At 37.7% G+C, this 20,755-nt stretch overlaps 1 protein-coding gene across 1 annotated transcript in view; it reads left to right on the top strand.

Moving 5' to 3' along the window:
* mtrex (Mtr4 exosome RNA helicase) overlaps positions 1-20,727 on the top strand; it is a 31,171-nt gene extending 10,444 nt beyond the window's left edge. The window contains exons 12-27 of the mRNA XM_059539825.1: positions 1,618-1,697; positions 4,873-4,983; positions 5,777-5,878; positions 8,323-8,448; positions 9,864-10,014; positions 10,265-10,437; positions 10,527-10,595; positions 10,919-11,047; positions 11,934-12,044; positions 12,265-12,453; positions 16,402-16,565; positions 16,719-16,824; positions 17,285-17,341; positions 17,876-18,038; positions 19,402-19,506; positions 20,630-20,727. Of these exons, the coding sequence (XP_059395808.1) occupies positions 1,618-1,697; positions 4,873-4,983; positions 5,777-5,878; positions 8,323-8,448; positions 9,864-10,014; positions 10,265-10,437; positions 10,527-10,595; positions 10,919-11,047; positions 11,934-12,044; positions 12,265-12,453; positions 16,402-16,565; positions 16,719-16,824; positions 17,285-17,341; positions 17,876-18,038; positions 19,402-19,506; positions 20,630-20,682 (1,889 nt within the window). The 3' untranslated portion in view covers positions 20,683-20,727. The remainder of the gene's footprint in view (positions 1-1,617; positions 1,698-4,872; positions 4,984-5,776; positions 5,879-8,322; positions 8,449-9,863; positions 10,015-10,264; positions 10,438-10,526; positions 10,596-10,918; positions 11,048-11,933; positions 12,045-12,264; positions 12,454-16,401; positions 16,566-16,718; positions 16,825-17,284; positions 17,342-17,875; positions 18,039-19,401; positions 19,507-20,629) is intronic.
* The last annotated feature ends 28 nt before the right edge of the window (positions 20,728-20,755 follow it).

Genomic DNA, 20,755 nt, shown 5'->3' with positions numbered 1-20,755 from the left:
GGCAGAGGAGCAGCGTTTTAATTTAGTTAAACACAGATATTATGTTGCTTTTCTAATTTTACATGCAAGTATGTAAAGTATATCATTCAGTCACTATTTCATATTTATGCCGTTGTTCTTTCTCCCTTTCCCCCCGTGATTTTGTCTATATCGCGAATATAAGACGACCCCCCATTTTTTAGGACAAAATGCCCTTTTTTTAGGACAGAAAAACTACGGCAATTATATATTCAATAGTCATATTTAACAATATTAGTAATATTGTTAAATATGACTATTGAATATATAATTACCATAGTTTTTTTGTCCTAAATATATAGGCTTTTTGTTGTTATACAACAACAAACTGTAATATTATATTACAGTTTGTTGTTGTATTTTTCAAAACTTGAAACTGTGTGTGTGCGTGTGTGTGTGCCTATATCAAACAAGTAGCCCTCAAGACTATTTTATCCCTTCAGGGAGCCCTCACTCACAAAAAGGTTGGAGACCCCTGGTATAGTCAGATGATTTTATTAATCTGTATCATTGGTTCTCAACTGGTTGGGCTGTTTTTTTGTTGATGGAAGAGAAAAAAACAGTGCTAAATGCAAACAATAAAATCACCTAAGCATATGTCATGCATAAAATAGCTAAATAAACTTGGGAGGAGGATAAAGTCCAAATGTCAAGGTGGTCCAACTGGCCTTATCTCAAAAGACCAGTTTACACACTGAACCAAATGTAATGATTATATTGTGAAAATGAATACATCAGTGTTTGGTATCATTCCGATGCTATATTCTTTTGTTAATAGTTAGATTTTTTTATTTTTTTTTTGGCTAAGTTATATTGTTAACTTAAACATACAATTAGATAATTTTATTTAGTAGCTATTTTTGCCCAATAAAAAAATCAGTTTTATTTATTAAAAGTTAAATGAATTAAATTGATTAATGTAGCCTAGGCAACTAGCTGGAATAAAACATTTAAACAATAAAACATTATTTATTATTAATAACCCTGGAATATATGCTTTGTTAAACAAAGTTACACTTATTTAATTGCATAAAATTTGGCAGCTCTTATTGCTGTTGTTTTAATAAACTTCAACGATTTATTTGAAACCCTTTTATTGTTCATTGTTGACGATTTTAACATTGTGTTGGGTCACAATTTGATGACCTAAAGTAAAGCCAGTTGAGAACAGCTCCTCTATATTTAGTTTGTATTTTGCTATGCTGTGAATTTGAATGCTCTGAGCCTACTGGGATCCCACTGCGCCACATGCTGTAGGCAGAAATAGAGATCTTCTAATGCTTCATCACACATTGTTTCTAGACTCCGTTTGGAGCTAGAAAATGGGAGCTCTCCTTTTCCCCAGTACACTTTATGAATATCTTATTTTTCTCAATCTCAGCCTTTACGCTGCTCCCACTATATGTATGTATGTCTATTTATATATATCTGGTTTGTAGAGTGTCTCAAGCAATCATGAAAAGTCCTCTGAGCATCTGTATAAAGCGCACACACACACACACCTACCTTTGTTATACTGGCCGTGTTTCAGAGATCACACACTGAAGTATTCCAGTGTGCATCTGATGTTTAATTTCTAATTTCTCTGTCCAACTCCAGACGATGAGAAGAAACTGGTGGAAGAAGTGTTCAACAACGCCACAGACTGCCTGTCTGATGAAGACAAAAAGCTGCCACAGGTAGACTTCTGTGTTTTGTGCAATGTTGTATTAAGCGGAGTATGTTCATAATAAAATAAGTTTACTAATTTAAGTATCCATCATAAACCGATAACTTGTTTGCCTGAATATTGTTAAAGGGTGCTGTCATTGAGGCACTTCAACAACAACTTGCTAATGGATTACTTAAATTGGCGTTAAGGGAATAGTACAGTTTTTTTACTCACTCTGTCCGTCCAAGATGTGGATGAGTTTGTTTTATCAAGGGAACAGTTTTGGAGAAATGTAGCATTACATCACTTGTTCACCGACCAGTGGATGCTCTGCAGTGAATGGGTGCCTTCAGCATGAGACTCTAAACTGCTGATAAAAACATCACAATAATCCACACCACTCCAGTCATTAGGATGTTTTTAACTTCAAACCATTGCTTCTAGCTAATATGAGTACTCTGTCCATAATAATGCTTTCTCTAGTGAAAAAGTCATCTTGTCTGTATCAGGAGAGGAATAGGCACCGATCAAGCACTGTTTACAAGTGAAAACAGTCCAAAAGTCCAGTACTAAACAAATGTTAATGCATGGCTCTAGACTAACTTCTTGCACTGGTTGCATTGGTCTTCTTGATCTTCGGCCTTGACTAAACCAGCTGGCCACAATCGCTCTAGAATCAAAATCTTCCAGACTTGGCCCCTCTACACCGATTCTGATCAGATCTTCCACGGTGTCTGAATGAAGGGATGCTCTGATGTCTGATCTGAACAGCTAAACAGTCCCTAAACAGCTTATGCTACTGTTTCAGCTATTAAAATAATTTTGTATGTAATAGCAAAGTAATTATATTTAATTTCGTTTTTTTTTTTTTGTTAATTTAGAAAAACAGTTGGAGCGTTGTTTTTTTTTTTTTTTTTTTTTTTTTTAAGTAATGACCAAGCTACCAGCGGCAGACAGTGAGCCTATGTTTGATCAATTTAGCCTTCTCAAATCATCACGACTTGCCTAAAATAAAATCTATAGATCTAAAACCGTTCAAGCATATAACAATGTTTAAACATTAGACCCAGATAAATGTGCGCTATATCCAGTAGTTTGTGCGGAGACACTTCAGGACATGGAGACGCCCGTGTGATCACTTTTTTCACGTTTTTTTTTCCAGTGGATACGCCGTCATTTTTGCTCATAAAGGTAAAATACATAATTCGTAACTACATAAGTCTTTTTTTTATTTGTGTGCATTCACAATATCAACAAAACGTTGTGCTTTTATAAAATAAAGAAAACAAACATGATACGCTTTCTGCCGTCTCGTCTTTAACAGGAGTATAACAATGAACCAAAACTCAGTGAAAACATGCCTCACAGACATGATAAATATATCTTTAAATTACTACTTAATGAAATAAAAAAAAAATCTAACAATGTTTCATTATAATCATAATCCGTAAAGATGCCCTTCTTTCTAAAGCTGTGTCAAATGAGATGACGAGTCAGGATCAGCAACTGCATCAGTCGCTGTAGCACGGTCTCCTGTTGTTTCCACCAGCACAGCAATTGTTTTTCATCACTAATTGATGGATGTCGAAATTATGAAAGTAAGGAAGTCTAAAACAGATGTGAGGCCCTGCCCGCATCTAAACTATGACGTGAAAATTGTCCCGAAGACCAGCTTGAGGGGCGTAAAAAGGTCGGGGCCTGTCGGACTCAGGCTGAAATGCAGGGCTCTAGTGTCTGTTGTTGAACCACAGGGAGACTTCGGAGTCGTTGAGACTTTTTTTTTTTTTTTGAACGGATGGTCGCACCATTGTTCATAGTCGTACCATTGAGAAATTAGGGTGCACTCTAGAACCCTGTAATGGAAGACTTAAGGATTGGTGTGGATTTTTGCAATGCTTTTATCAGCTGTTTGGACTCTGACGGCACCCATTCACTGCAGAGGATCCATTGGTGAGCAAGAGACATAATGCTAAATTGTCATGTGCATAAACTCCTCTACATATTAGATGGCCTAATGGTAAATACTTTTCCCACATATTTCTATATTTTGGGGTCAGCTACATATGTTTAACATATGACACACAAGACATTTGTGTTTAGTTTATGAAATAAGCCAACTTTCCTTTAAAACATTAATTATGCAGTAATAACTTCAAGATTTAGAAAATATCGAAAACCTTTTTTTTATTATTATTATTATTCTGAAAAACATGGTAAAAGTCTTTTAACAGCAGCACAGGGACATTGTGAAATGCAAGTCCTTGTCCAGTGGGATGCACTCTAACCAGCCATATCAACAATTTAAAATTAAATGTTGCCACATTTTTGGGTGACATTTTTTTAATTAAATGGTACTAAATCAAACCAAACTCAGAATTGCTAATCTATTTTCATTTTATTGACTACCCTAAAATGTGTCCCACATTGACCATGTTACGCTTTAAAGATGTTAAGTCTCCCATTTTTAACATCCAATACTTTTTTTAAATGCAAGTTTTTCTGTTTTAGCAAAATATTCAGTTAATCTTGTAAGCTGTTGGTAATTGAAGGTCTGCCACACAGACCACAGTAAAGTCAGGCAGTGAGTGTTAAACCTATTTGAGGTGACTGGGTGTTTTAGCAAATCCCAAAATGGTTTCAAGAGGCTCGTAAAACTTTCCACTCTCTCTTCGGGTCCTCCTGTTACTCCTACACCATATTTCCTCCGCTTCTACATCTCAACAGTGTTGTCATCCATTTCCACATTGCAGGACCGCAGTATTTGGCTAGTACTCGTGTAGTAGAGGTGCTGATCTCAGTTCAGATGGTGTTCATGGATGAACCGATTTTCCATCAGAACTCCTGCTGTTGGAGGATGAGTGATTGCAGAACTAGTTCAGAGAACTAGTTCAGATATGCTGTTTGTGTAAAGGTTGCCTTTACGAGGAATGGACCATCCTTCAACTTGGCCCTTGTCTGTTTTTGCTCTCAATGACATATTTCTGCGAGCTTATTCTGAGCTCCTTATATTGCTGACCCAGATTTGCCTTTGTGGATATTTTCACTTCCCTGACACAAAAATGATAGATTTGAATTTATTCTATGTTGTTTTGGAAAAGTATTATACAATATATGAACATTTTTGCTTAAATAACATTACTTTTTGGCATTTGACCTGGAGGAGTCCTGAAGCTGTGCGTTTATTTGGGATTGTTTCTCAACAGGTGGAGCATGTTCTGCCGTTGCTGAAGAGAGGAATTGGTATTCATCATGGCGGCCTGCTCCCGATCCTGAAAGAGACCATTGAGATCCTGTTCTCTGAGGGACTGATAAAGGTGAGATCCTTCAAGCGACTGGAAGCACCTTTTGTGTAATGTTGGATGAACCCTTCTGCCTTGACTGAACATTGAGTCATTCATAACTGACAACCTTTTTCAAGTTTTGCTTTGTTTTGATTGATGTCAGTTTTGTTTTCTTTATTGTTTGGCGTTTTTTGTTTTTGTTTGATATGTTTTTTAACATTCACTTTCGTTTGGTTTTTATTTTTGTTTGGTTTTTGTTTTGTTTATTTGGTTTTGTTCTTTTATTTACTCACCCTCTTGTTTTTCTTGTGTGAAATTCTCTCATGGAACACAAATAAGAATTGTCTATGTTCCAAGTCTTCTGATGGCATACGTTAGCTTTGCATGAAAATAAATTTATTATTTACTCTGCAGAAGCTCCAAGAAAAATGCATTTTTAATGTTGTTTGATGGCAAATATCATTAGGATCTTGCATATTTTGTGTCCAGACATCATTGACATCAAAGTTATACAAGTTAATTAATTTGAATATTCAATATTCCCACACAAAATGATTGCATGACTTCAGATATCCATTGTATCAACTAATATTACTTGTGTATTTAAATACATTTTGGTTGAGTTTGCAGCAAAAATAACATTTAGGTCACTGACCACTCAAGAGCTGCCAGGTTATTCTTCAAACTTTGTTTCGTGTTTCATGGAAGAAAGTCATATAGGTTTGATCTTTAGCACAAAAGTTTTTTTTTGTGAACTGCCACTTTAAGACACCTCACTAATATCTTTGCCAAAGTTTTCATCATCTTTCTCTCTGTTGTTCTTTAGGCCTTGTTTGCAACAGAAACGTTTGCCATGGGAATCAACATGCCTGCAAGAACAGTGCTCTTCACCAGTGCACGCAAATTTGACGGCAAAGACTTCCGCTGGGTAAATCACAAACGTTATCCTCTGTCCTGCTTCTCATAGTAATTGCTAATCAAATTTCCAAATGCGTTTCCTTGCCTCTTCGTCCATCGTTGAACAGAGAGGACATGGGGTCAAACAACAAGCTGCCACGTATTGTTTGCGTGAGTGTGAGGCAATGACTGAAGCTGTTGTGAATAAAAGGGGCCCTTGGCAGAGAGCGAGTGAGCGGTGGAAGCTGCCATCTAAAACGTTTTGTAAGGAACATCTGGTATCCATGAGTCTGCCAGAAAACGCACGCTCAAGGTTTTGGCTAACCGATCGCAGGCACTGAACCCCTCTCTGGGACGTTTAGCAGTCAGTAGAAGAAAAAACTGATCTGGGGTCAGCGGCGGGTTGCTGTAATATAGCGGGAGAACGTTAGGAGGGGTTATCAGGCAAAAACAATATTTGTAAAACGAGTGGGCTGATATGTTACATTGTTTGAGGCTTGTGCCAGGTTGTGATTTATCAGAGCCGTACCAGTTAGGAACTTTCAGATGGAAAACCTTATCGTTTGGGCAACTGCAGATGTTTCCCCAGAACAAAATCTACTAACAACCACATCTTGTGGTGATTTTACCACCATTAGGCACGTCAACTTCTTGATCAATGGAAAACATAAAAATCTATGGAGTCGGAGACCAATTTCGATGCTGAAGTATATACACTGATGTTCAAAAGTTTAGGGTCAGTAAGAATTAAAAAAGAAAGCAGTTAACACTTTAGTATTGGGTCCAATTCTCACTGTTCACTAGTTGCTTATTAGCATGCCAGGTTTTGGCTGTTTATACTTGTAAAGCACATTCTACATCCCTAACCCTACCTGATACATAAACTTAACAACTACCTTACTGACTATTAATAAGCAGGAAATTAGGAGGCAAAAGTCGCAGTTAATGGTTTGCTAATAGCTAGAATTGGACCTTAAAATAAAGTGTGACCAGAAAGAATGTTTTAAATTCATCAGAAGTGACAGTAAAGACGTTTTTAATGATACCAGTAATTTCTAGTTCAAATATATGCCTTTCTTTTGAACTTTATATTCATGAGTCAACAAAAGGGTATCACATGCCGCGTTTCCACCGAAATTACCCGGAACATTTGAACCAGGAACTTTTTTCCCCCCAGACCTGTTGCTTTCTGCGTTTCCACCGTGGTGTAAAGTACCGGGAAGATTGGGCAAATAGACTGGTGACGTAGGTCTGCACGCGTTTCTCAATACAAAGTACATTGATTTTGGATGTGCATCCTCAGTAGTTCAGACTTTGTGCATTCGACTCTGGAGTGTGATGTCCAAGACGAGGCATATCCGGTTAATCTGCAAACAGCACCGTACTTGATAACATCAGTCAGCTCGCCTTGACTACTGCAATTTTCCTCTCTGTATATTTACAATAAAACGAAATAGGATCTCAAATACCATTCCCTCTTTTCGTTTTCATTTAAACATAATAACAGCTGCAGAAATGTACTTATTTCAGGGATATGTGTATATACAGCCATTACAATGAAATATATATTCAAAATATTTTGAAAATGATCCGAATAAATGGTGGTTGAACTCAACTAATGCTGCGTGAACTCAACCAATCAGCATGTTTAGCGCCCAAGTCCCGCCCCCGAAAGTTCCGGAACTTTGAAAAAGTACCACCTCGCCAGCAGGGACTTTCTGAGGGGCATTTTTTTTACCCTGAACTTTTAGTTCCTGGTTCCTGCGGTGGAAACACACGGAGTACCAGGCCAAAGTCCCTAGTTCCTGGGTAAAGTTCCTGCGGTGGAAACGCGGCAACAGTTTCCACAAAAATATTAAGCAGCACTGTAACCTTTCTCAACATTGAAAATAAGAAATGTTTCTTGAGCTCCAAAAACATGAAGGATCATGTGACACTGAAAACTGGACAACTATTTCTCTCTTACTCTTTTACAGTATTTTCATTCAGTCAATTCATCAATTTCGTTCCCTGGTGATTTTACAGTTTCATAGCCATATTTCATTAACTACCAGACATTAATAAAATGGAACAAAACAAAGTAAATAACCAATAACAAAAATAAGGTTATTTAAATAATCTAATGAATGTGATGCAGCACACTTTTGGGATTCTTCTTTTACCGTTGGTTAATTGTAAAACAAAATGTATTATAAACTGCATATATTGCCTTGTTCAGTATAATTTTAAAGATTTTTGTAGTATATATTCAAAAACAGAATTTACTGTAAAATTATGCATACTGTACTATTAAATACAAAAAAATTAAATCTGTATGTCGTAAGTTATCTTTAACCAATAACATGTTTTTGCTGGGGTTTTTTCACATTCTTTGTCTAAGTGTTTTTTTTTTTTTTTTCAAGTGCTCATTTTATTGCTTTTTAAAATTTATTTTATTTTTTTTGCCAAATGTTCTTTTTCAACCCTCCACATTAGATCACCTCTGGAGAGTATATCCAGATGTCAGGACGTGCTGGCAGAAGAGGAATGGACGAGAGGGGAATAGTCATTTTCATGGTGGATGAGAAGATGAGCCCAGCAGTGGGCAAACAGTTACTGAAGGTAACGCTCCAAAATGAACACGATGACTGATTTAGTTTTTGGGTGAACGGTTCCTTTAAGCAGTTCAGACACAGAAACACTGATCCTAAACCCCTTATCCCCACTCTAAGCTTTGGCACCCTCTCTTACACTCTTTAACATGATGTCCACAAGCGATTTCGGTCTCCAGGATTCGTCCCTGCAGACTCCCGATCCCCCTCTGAAGCATCCCATCTCTGCTTGGGGTCTATTAAAGTATTGCTCAATGCCTTCCTGACTTTCATCAAGGTTCTGCTGTAAAGTTTCCAAGAGAATACTAGGAAGGCCATGACATTAATCGACTGGCACGCCTGTAGTACCTTCTCAATTTTCTCTAAGTCTTGCTCTTTGTTGCAAAACCTGTTGATTAATAGACGGAGCTGTGTGCTTTTCTTACTCTTCGTGTGGTCAGTAGATTTTTAGATGCATTTTAAAAAGGCTTCAGTGGTTGATTGTATATTATATTCTACATGTGTTGTGGAATTTTTTTTAGAGATGTTTGCACAAGCTTGAAGCTTTTTATTCGCAATATGTACCGTATTTTCCGGACTATAAAATTAATCAAATTTAATTTGACATGAACCGAGAGAAATGAACCAATAGAAAACATTACTGTCTACAGCCGCAAGAGGGCGCTCTATGCTGCTCAGTGCTCCTGTAGTCTACACTGAAAACATTGAGCGCCCTCTCGCGGCTGGAGACGGTAATGTTTTCTCTTGGTGCTTGGTTCTAAATAAATGCGACTTATAGTCCAGTGCGACTTATAATCCGAAAAATATGGTACATAATATGAAGATAAAATATTGCAATTGTTTTAGTGAGGTTTAAATTTTGCCATTAAGACATTTTAATAGCAGTAAGATGTTTTAATAGCATCTGATACTTTCGTATTAAAACGTAATTAAAATCTGTGAAGCAGTTCAAACTGTTTCAGGGAGTCGATTCAAAATTCTGATTCACCTGTTCATTTGTGTCTTAACGTGAAATGTTCATGAATAGTTTTGAATGTAATTTTTCATGCGTCGATGAAGTGTAAAACTTTCTAAAAGAGCTTTTTATTATATCATTTGTACACTAAATGAATAAAAATTATTAAATTAATCTGATGTTAAATACATACCATGAGTATTATTTTTTTTTTTTGAGTTTTTTTTTTTTTTCAATTAAACATTTTAAATCTATTATAAACATTGGCAGTTCAGATGAAATTGATTTCTTTGAGGGAAAAAAACATCTAAGCAATTTATTAGAACAAATGCATACATTTGAAGAAACTTTTAACCATTTGACGGTATTCGATAGTTGCAGAAAATATTTTACCTCGTCTTCCTCATCTGGATTGTGTTGGATTCATGTCATATTGAAGATTTATTCAGTAGCATCTTTTATTCTTGTAGGGTTCTGCGGATCCTCTGAACAGTGCGTTCCACCTGACCTACAACATGGTGCTGAATCTGCTGCGTGTGGAGGAGATCAACCCAGAGTACATGCTGGAGAAATCCTTCTACCAGTTCCAGCACTACAGAGCGGTGCCTGGTGTTGTGGAGAGTAAGAACTGCTGTGGTTCAAAGCAATGTTTCTCATAGAGCAAATTCTGTAACTGTTGTTCATTTACCATTGTAAAAGAGCAGCAGGAAACATTAATCAAAATATTTTCTTATGTGTTTCATAGAAAAGTTCAAATTCAGTTAAAACTGGCGTTTGCTTGCACACGTGACCAGTAATTGGGTTGTCACAGCTTTCAGAACTACATGGATGTTATTTATATCATTCTTATCTTAATTTGTGATTCCCGCAGAGATGAAAAAGCTGGAGGAGGAGTATAATGCAATACGAATCCCTAATGAAGAGAGCGTGGTGACCTACTACAAGATCCGTCAGCAGCTGGCCAAACTGGGCAAAGAAATTGAGGAGTTCATTCACAAACCTAGATACTGCCTGCCCTTCCTGCAGCCGGGCAGACTGGTCCGGGTACATGTCCAGCAGCGCTTTCTGTGCTAACACATACAGTTACAGTTCGTTTTCTTGGTTTGTTGAGACATTGGTTTCTTGATTTCCAGGTGAAAAAAGAAGATCTGGATTTCGGTTGGGGTATAGTCGTCAATTTCCAAAAGAAGACAAACGTCAAGGTATCACCAGATGCTCTTTGTGCTTAAAGTGCCCAACTCAGTGGTAAAAAATTGAGGAATCAAATTTTACTTCATCTTATGTTTCTATTCCATTGTGACTTGCAGAACTCAAGATTTCCAAGTGGAAATGTTTTTTTTTATGAAACTTAACTGCAAATATGACTCATTCTGGACCTCTGTAGGTTTCTGACATCAGTCATGATGAGATGAATACATCAGCACTTGGTTTTTAACTTGCCGGCAGCAAACAAAAACCTGAACTACTTCATTTGTAAAGTGGACATTTTGTGATTGGATTGTTATATTATAAATGTGTGTTGTAGGCTGCGGTTGGGGATGCTGAGCCATTATTTGTGGTGGAGGTTCTGCTCCACTGCAGCAAAGACAGCTTGAAGAACGCAGCCACGGAGGCAGCCAAACCAGTAGGCCCAGGAGAAAAAGGCGAGATGCAGGTGAGAGAGAGACACTGGGAATTTGATAGCGAACATGACCCAGAAATGCCACACCAGCCTAGATTTGCATGTATGTAGAAACACTTTTTACCTCAACCATGTACAGGAAGCCACCAAAACAAACTGAGAACAGAGGCCAGAGCTAGAAGACATGCAACCCGAATGTTAATGTTTTATTTGTGTCTTAATACAGCGTTCACTATTAACTTGCTGCCACACATACCAGAGATGTATTAAGAAAATCTAAAGTCCATGAAACTGTATTTTGCAGTATTGGATATGTGATTCATTTTCAATTTAACGTCATTAAACAGTAAACAGTCTCATTTTATTATCATGTAGTATTGTAGTAATTAATGTTCTGTGAATTAGTTTTAATTTTCAAATTGTACTTCAAAAAACATTTTTCAAAGGTTTTTCCATTTATTTGAGCTTTTTTTAGTTAACAATCAATATTACAAACAGTCTGTTTTGTGGAATATAAGGGCCTTCCCCCACCAGCGTGTTTTTTTGAATTGGCTGGAGCTCAAAATACTGGTGTTTATTGCATTTTTTACAGCATAATCTACTAGAGAAACTTGTCTGTGTCACAAAGCATAAAAAGTGCAGTGTTTTTGTCATTGTTTTCCTTTTTTGACCTCTTTCGTCGAGCGTTAAGTGATTTAGCTGGAGCTCCAGAGGCTTGAGGCTGGATGACTTTAGCTGATGGCTCTTGTTTTTCTTGTAAACTCTGCTTTATGTCGACGCCGGTCCTGCTAAATGCGTTTAGATTGCCCCTTCAGCTTCTCGCTGTGGTTTTGGTCATATATGGCCATGACGTTAAGTTCTTCATGAAGAGGCAGCCAAAAGAGTTTCGTCCAATCAGAACCATTTGTTTGTCATTCAGGTTGTTCCTGTGATTCTTCATCTCATCACCTCCATTAGCTCTGTGCGCCTCTACATTCCTAAAGACCTGCGGCCGTATGACAACCGACAGAGCATGCTCAAATCCATACAGGTCAGCACACACACACACACACACACACACACAATGGGTAGACCTGAAAAAAAAATGGAAAAAACTGCCTTTTTTAAATTATTTTTATTTAAAGATTTTTTTAGTCAGTTACGTACATTAAAATGTATATTGGTCTAACTACTGGAAGGTGTTGAATGTAATGTTTGAATTAGTAATTTTTAAAGAAAAGCACATGAATGCTGCTGTTTGTGGTTTCCAGGAGGTGCAGAAACGTTTCCCAGATGGCGTTCCTCTGCTAGATCCCATAGACGACATGGGCATCAAGGATCCAGCGCTGAAGAAGGTCATTCAGAAGGTGGAGGCGTTCGAGCACAGGATGTACACGCACCCCCTGCACAGCGACCCCAACCTGGAGGCCGTTTACACTCTGTGTGAGAAGAAAGCACTGGTGAGTCCACTATAATGAGTGAATGTGCAGAAGTCATGGTGTGAGTGATATAAATGTCATTTATTTTCATAGATGCAACCTTTTACTGGTCAGCTGAGCTCAGGAGTCGCAAATGTCAATTAAAGAATGTCTCTATTGTTTAAGGCGCACCAGAAGGGGTGGATGCCATTTCCTTGCGGCTGAAATGTTGAAGGTCCACCAGAACTAAACAAAAGCAGGAAATTGACATTAGTGCAGGGTGAATAGGCGCTCAAATCAGATCACAAACAATCATGTGGCCCTATAATCGCTTACATTGTGCAGGGGCATTAAGGGGATAAGTGTTTTTGTTTTAATAGGTTCCCTGCAGGAGCTGTGCATGTTATGGAATGAAATGGTCAGATGCATTATGGGGACCTGGGATATCCCTCAAACCACATTAGACCTTTGATTAGATCAACCCTGTCTTATAAAGATCTACAGGGAGTAACCCCAGAACTAAACCTTCATAGCAGCCAAGAAATCCTGAAACTTTCCTAACACCAGCTAGATTGGAAAATATAAAATGTTTATATAAATGTATATAATGCATATGCAAACACATTGTATTTAAATATATATTTTATATATACATTTTATTATTTATGTTATTAATGCAATGCTTATCTTTTAATTATTAAATATTCTAAAATTGTGCTATATTTACTGTATAAATGTAAATTAATATATTTAAAAATATATGTACAATATTTTAAAATAAAATATTTAAAACATTTGGATATTTAAAATTTGCTTTAGATTTAAAATATTTAATGCCTGAATCATAATATAACAAAATATTTATAATTAAATGTGCACGATCTTGATTTTTCATGGCCGATACCGATTTCCGATTTTTTTTAAAAAAAATTGTGTGCATAAACAAGATGTTTATTTGGTATTTAATAGGCCAAACTGGTTTTGGCTATTGAAAACAATAACTGTAACCATCTTAAATTAACAGCAGTAACTGCACAGTAAGTAGTCTACATTCAATACAAACATATATGGTACAGACATCAGCCTTTAGATTTTGTTTTTTAATGGGGTTGAAACTACATAGAACTGGCCTTAAATTAAAAGATTAACCGTGACCATGTGAAATTAAAGGCAATAACTGCATAGTTCTACAATCCAAACAACACAATCAACACACATTCAGCATCAGTAATTCAGTATATGTTTTAGTTTTTAAATTTGGTTTTAAATTTAAAACCAGTGAGACTAAATAAAGGTATGCTATATAAATATTATTCCAAAAAGTTAAAATCGAATAATGTTGGTGCAAATAAAAAAAAGATTCAAAGTGTTTCATTCAGACAATAAAAAAAAAAGGTAATGATTCACATCTATATTTTTTTACTTGAGCCGATATAACTATTGTCTCAAGTTAAAAAATATAGATGTGATAATTACCCTAGATATTTTTTAATTGGATGAATGAAACACTTTTTTCAGTGTGCTACAACAGGTGATTTTAAAATCAAATTCAGTCGATATAATTTTAAGGTAAAATAAAAATAATTATCCTATACAGAACCGACGTTTACTTCTGGCTTTTCAAACATGTATGCAAGTTCTACTTTACAAAAAAAAAAAAATCAGTTTTGTCACAGTTTAGTCCGTTTCCTTTTTTCATCCAACACGTGAGAAGTTGAGCTGAACATCCCTTCACTCTCTCCGCCTGTCCAGGGCACGAACAGGTAAAGTACACTCGCACAGCATCAGTAAGCAGGAAAGGGACTCTTATTTTGTGCAGTCGGCAATTTGCTTCCTGCTATCTGTGCTTCAGACTAGTGGTGGGCGATACTGCAAATACTACCAAATACATATAGGGTCAGTATCGCCGATACCAATACGATACTTTTTACTTAAAAAAAAAAAAAAAAAACTTGTGTAGGGGAGTGCAGTAGGTCTATGTCATTATTTCTGAGGTGGATGAATGATCAATTATTTAGCCAATGTTTTTTATTAATGTATTGAAGTCCACACAATTATTAGTTATTAGGCACTGTAGAATGAATTCTTTACAGCCTTTTAAAATAAAAAAAATAAAGAATAAAAAAAATCTCTCCCTTTTTTCTGGTTTTAAAAGCAAATGAAATAGTGCACACAATTATTACTGAAGAACAAACAAAGAACAAATATACCTGTGCAATTACATTCCCTGAGCCCCCCTTCTGGACTTCAATGTGCTATCAGTTTCGCTCTGTCTGTTCGCTGCTCCTCGGCGCGTTGTGTCAGTGAGTCACGTGACGACACAACAACGAATCACAGGAGAGCAGCAGGGGGGGGGGGGGGGGGGAGTAACAAAGTGGGCCAGGATGTGAAAGCAGCGTTTGCTCAGGATTGTAGAGGTAGAAGACACGAGCAAGGTATAATGAACGTAGATGAGAGATATTTAAATTAATATATCGATTCAATTACAATTGTATCGATCCGATACCAATACCAGTGTTGGCATCGATACTATCGATATTTAGATCGATCTGCCCACCCCTACTTCAGACGTGTAGCTCTGCGCTTACAGTGCTGATCAGTAGCCCGTGTCCTGCGCACAGATTTCGAAATACTTCCACACAACTGTCATGATAGCGAATGATTACAATGTAGCCTGTGCACACGGGCGCACTTCCAGAAAAATCGGCTGAAAAAAGACCAAAAACCGGCCGATTGCCGATCGTGTATTTTAAGCAAAATCCGGTCGGTTCCGATTTATGGCCGGTCACCGGTGCATTCCTAAAATGTAACAATTTAAAAAACAATTGTCACCTATTGTAAAACAAAATGTTTTTGATATGAATGCATTTGAGTCTCGTCTAGGATAGGGAAATATTAAGTGGTACAATTGTTCATTGAGCTCATGCCCTAGTTGTAGGCATGAATGTAGGTCATAGCATTTAGACGACACATTAGCAATACACAAAACAGCTTTATTATTGAATGCTGAAGTATGTATTGTTGATTGTTGGATGTGGTGTCTGGAGGAGTGAGAGATTCTTGCCCTTTTTGCTTGAAAACAGTTCAGCTCTTCTCAGTGTCCTGTTTTCAGTCTGTGTCTGAATCACTTTAGAAAGATCTCGGATAAACCTTAAAGTGGATAATGGCATTAGAGCCACTCAGACAGCGAGTCTTTTATTGGTGAACCAGCTGCAGTGTAGTGGGCAAACACCATTAAACCTTACGGTCTCACTGATATTAGCTGAAATACTACAATTTGATGTAAATAATACTAAAATAACTCTAAATACTAATGACAAATGTGTCAAGTGTTTTTGAAATCAAGACCCACTTCCTGCTCGTCGTCATCATCTCCATAAAAACCCAACAGTATTTCTGATGTTGAACAGTAAAGACTTTTTTCTTTTAAAGAAAGAGCAGTGATTGCACATGAATCCACTCCAAATGACGGAAAAGATAATGAATGATCTTGAGTAAAATCCCTATTCTGCAGTCCCCAGAAATGCATTGAATGAAGTCACAGAAATGCATTGAATGAAGTCACACTCTCCGTTATTCCTAAGTTAGACTAATTTTTGCCCATGTTTTGTGCACTTGAGGCAGATGGTGGCGCTGTCTCTACCCTGGCTTGGTTTGGTGTTGTAACAGTGTGAAGTCAGTGCGTTAAAACATTATGCGTCAGCCATGTTTTCTATGTGATGCTTTCATCAAGTTCGTTGTCGAGTTACACGCAAAAGATTTAACCTTACACGTTCAAGTGCATGTTTACAGATGTGGTTTGTTTGTGGAAACCTTTAAGGGTGTAAGTGTGTGACAGGTGTGTTGTGACTGTGAGAAGTGCTGTTTAGTTTCTTCCTGGAACATGCGTTTTTGAAATGTATATTTAGGTAACGTTTCTGATGTGTGAAATCACACATTTAAAACAGGAAGTGTGTCTTTTCTCACTGTCAGTGTGCTTGTCTGTTTTAGATTGCGGGCGACATTAAAGCGGCAAAGCGCGAGCTAAAGAAAGCACGTACCGTGCTGCAGATGGACGAGCTGAAGTGCAGGAAGCGTGTGCTGCGGCGCCTGGGATTCGCCACTTCCTCTGATGTCATCGAGATGAAAGGCCGTGTGGCCTGTGAGATCAGCAGGTTGGGTACCAAGAGAACCAAAATAAGCACTGTTGTCGTTCAGTTTTATGTTGTTCACGAGTCTAGTTAAAAGACACGCATTAAAAGCAGCTGTTATTTTCAACACTCGGGCTCGTTTCTAAACCCTCCTGTGGTGTTCTTGTGTGTTTACAGTGCAGATGAGCTGCTGCTGACAGAGATGGTGTTTAACGGGCTGTTCAACGACCTGACGGCGGAGCAGGCCACCGCGCTCCTCAGCTGCTTTGTCTTCCAGGAAAACGTAAGGCCAAAATGTCCTCATCCACATGCTGAAATGTGGTCGGGATGTAACACGAGAGAAGTCAATGGGTTATGACAGTTATGGGCCCAAATAACCTGCTGTGTTTGGCTTGAAATGGTCATGAATGCAGGGAATGAGGTTATTTAAAGGCCCAGCTTCTATTTGAGACAGCTTGTGAAGATTTTGCCATGTTCACTGAATAATACATGCAAATTAAAAACCGATTGATTTGGACAATCCTGATCTCAATGAAATTAGACCCTTTGTTTTCTTATGTCACTTTCACTTCACATTTTTAACAGTTATTTGACATCATCCATCAGTCCTTGCTCACAACTGCCTCTCACTTGAAGCCTGGCAGATCTTTACGCATGGTTTAGAAAAATAAAGTGAATATCTTGTGTGTTCAATCCAGTGTCCCTTCATTCCCTTGTTTTAATTAGCTTCTCTCCATCCACAGGCTAACGAGATGCCCAAACTGACGGAGCAGCTGGCCGGACCGCTTCGACAGATGCAGGTACTGTGTTTGGGAGATAGGGACTTGGTCAGCCACCCTGAAATTCTTCACATTACAGGATCACTATCACACGCACTATTTACTAAATAACACTTAGACTCCCGACACTGTTTGCGTTCATGGATTAATCTGATCGGTCGGTCTTGTCCTCAAAGAAATGGTTCGTAACAGTTTGACAGTTTTTACTATGTGTGAAGTGTTTGTGTGTGGGCACATGTAGATCAGTTTGATGGCCTCGTTTCACAGCTTCAGCTGCTGTGACTGTAAACTGTTTATGGTTGTTTAAAGCGCTGCTAAAAAAGCATAAAACTAAGCAGATGTAGTCCACTCTAAAAATACAGTTGTCACTTACTGAGCCTGTGAAGTACAAAAGCAGAAGTTCTGCAGAATGTCCCAGGGGCTCTTTTCTTAATCTTGTTCTCCATATGTTTTTTGCAAAATGTCACCTCCATCATAAGCTCTCTAAGCATCTAGAATCTTGCCTTTACGGATGCCATATCATCGTGAATGACTCGCGCACTGCTGTGGTTGTAGGAATGTGCCAAGCGTATTGCTAAGGTGTCCGCAGAGGCCAAGCTGGACGTGAATGAGGACACTTACCTGAACCAGTTCCGCCCGCACCTGATGGATGTGGTCTACACCTGGGCCAACGGCTCCTCCTTCTCTCAGATATGCAAAATGACAGACGTGTTTGAAGGTACTAGTTTATTCGTAACACATCTCGCAACAAATGTATCTATCAAATAGTTACAATATTTTTGTGATTTTAATAGAAGCCAGTTGCGTTTCTTGTACACCGAAAGTAAATTTTATTATTTTCACGAGTAGAATAGATACAAAGTCAATGTAAAGACATGAATAAATGTGAATTGGTGCCAAGCAATACAAATTATGTGAATTGGGTGACGTGATTTCTACGTGTGATATGCCTCAAACATGTCTTCTGCTCACAATTTCTGCTCATTTGTTTGCAAAAACAAATCGGTGAAGAGTTTGACACATCTGGCTGTATCAGAAAATGGAGTGCATTATGCGAGGGTTTCATTCACGCAAGTGACATGAAAAACATCCTGCGAGTAATCTAGAGCACGGATGATGCAAATATTAATTCGCTTTTTGTGTATGCACACCGTTAGACCATTGGTTCTCATGAGCATTCACAATTCTTCACTTTATCTACAATGTTGTTGTAGATGCAGCCTATGCATGTAACTTTTTTGTCTTTATTTAAAATTAAGATTTTGAAATTGTAATTTAATAGATTCTATGTGGTCCATGTTATGGCTCCTCTGATTGTGGAGGGAAAAAAAAAATCACAATTAATGCACTTGTTTATATGACAGATGGATGATTGGATTTTTTTCCTGTATTGCCCAGCCCTAAATCCCAACGATGGCTCATACTTAATTCTACTATAAAAAAAAATACCATTTTCATATCATCTTGTTGATATAGTTTGTGAAACTATCAGGAATCAGTGATGTTGTATTTGGTTCTGACTTGGTACAACACGGGGCATGTTGTGAAATAAAAGGAATTAAAATGTATTTTCAGCACATCTTCTCCCAGAAGCCTCTGCTCTGAGATTTGGCCATGTCTGAGGCATGACGTGAGTTTTGAAACGCAGATCTCATGTCTTGTCAAGAAAATCCCCCCATCTGTCCGTGCTCCAGCTCCTGAGTGAGATTTTGGCTGCGTTCATGTGCATTAGCAAACAGCAGAACACTTGTAGTGATAAACTGCAGTGAGGGAGAGATGTTACATGAATAATTTCACCTCCAACTGAATTGGGCTGCATTTCACAAAAGCATCGTAAGCCTAAGTTGATCGTAGCTCCATTGGTTTCAATGGGTTTACAATGTACGCAGCCCTGCTCTCAATAGATATCTTAGCACATCATGCCAGCACATGCCAAGAAAAGTTTCATAGATATAAACATGGCTAATACAACTGGACATTGCAACTACGGGTTACAAGCACTGAAAATGACCGTATGTGGTTGGTATGTAGTAAGTGCGAGGAGGACTAACTCTCTCTCTCTCTCTCTTTCTCTTTCTCAGGCAGTATTATCCGCTGCATGCGCAGATTGGAGGAGCTCTTGAGGCAGATGTGCCAGGCAGCCAAGGCCATTGGAAACACAGAGCTGGAGAATAAGTTTGCCACGGGTAAGACCTGCTCTAGACTCGTGGTGTGACTCATTGAGCTAAATAGATCCACGTGCACAGAGTATCCAGTTTATTTTGGGCACCGTCTTGGAAAGATTTAATTATTGATCACATTCTGAGAACCTGTGGACGTGAGATACAAGATAACAAACTAATGCAAGATCATCTCAATATTGCTGTTCAGTATTTCCACTTTAATTTACAAGAGAGGTTTTTTATTTTATTTTATTTTAACTTGAGCTGTCATGTTCAGTAAGAAGTTATGAAAGTGTGTATTCTTGAGCATGCTGAATATTGGCTAACAGACCTCCATTCTCAAGGGGGCGCTAGAGTTTCCTCTAAATGTCGGTTTCGTTAAACCAGATGTGGTGTTTAGATGGCTAGCTATGAACATGCAATTCAGCTAAATTGCTCTTTCATTGCCAATTTAAAGCGAAAAACATTTTGCGCTTGGCTCCTTCATACTCTTTGATTTGTCGCCAGACATGAGTTTTTTATAAAGAATCAAGGCATGAAATGAAGCTTGTGGATCTAGAAGAATCAGCATTCATGGGTTCCCTCAGTACAGTACACATCCTGCACGAAAGCTCCTCACGGGAACAACATAGTAGACTCTTTAGCATGTTGCTTAGCTAATAACATTAAAATATGTTGATCAAAATTGATTCCAATAGGTATGGTTGTTGACTTGCAGCTAATCCGCACAGTATTCGATTAGCTAACAAACACATCAAAATCATCTAATATGAATGGGTGTTAGCATTTTGCTTAGCTAATTATACAGTATTTGATTAGCTTACAAATACTTTGGTTAAAATAGGTTTCCAATAAAGTTGGATGTTAGCATGCTGTTAAACTACTTATGAAGTATTTGGGTCAAAATTTAAAGAGATGAATATTAGCATGTTGTTACACAGTATTTGGTCAGCTAACAAATATATGGATCAAATTATTACAATTGAGTTAGATGTTCACGTATTGCTAAGCTAATTACGCAGCTTTGTTTTAAACCACACTTCCTGACACTGCTTTTCCCAATTTTGTTTTTTTCTACTTCTGTCGGTATTTTGAAGGTGATTGGGTTTTATTTTGAAACTCAAACACGTTTTCTTGTTTTTTGCAGGTATAACGAAGATTAAGAGGGATATCGTGTTTGCTGCCAGTCTTTATCTGTGAATCCAGAGGGTTATATTTCTGTTTGCTATTGTTTTTTTTTGTTTTTTTTTCATTTTGCATCAAAACAGTGAAG

This window comes from Carassius carassius, chromosome 45 (genome assembly GCF_963082965.1).
Source record: "Carassius carassius chromosome 45, fCarCar2.1, whole genome shotgun sequence".
In the NCBI taxonomy this organism is placed as follows: domain Eukaryota; kingdom Metazoa; phylum Chordata; class Actinopteri; order Cypriniformes; family Cyprinidae; genus Carassius; species Carassius carassius.
Note: the sequence above shows the minus strand (reverse complement) of the source record. Positions and strands in the feature narration are given on the sequence as shown.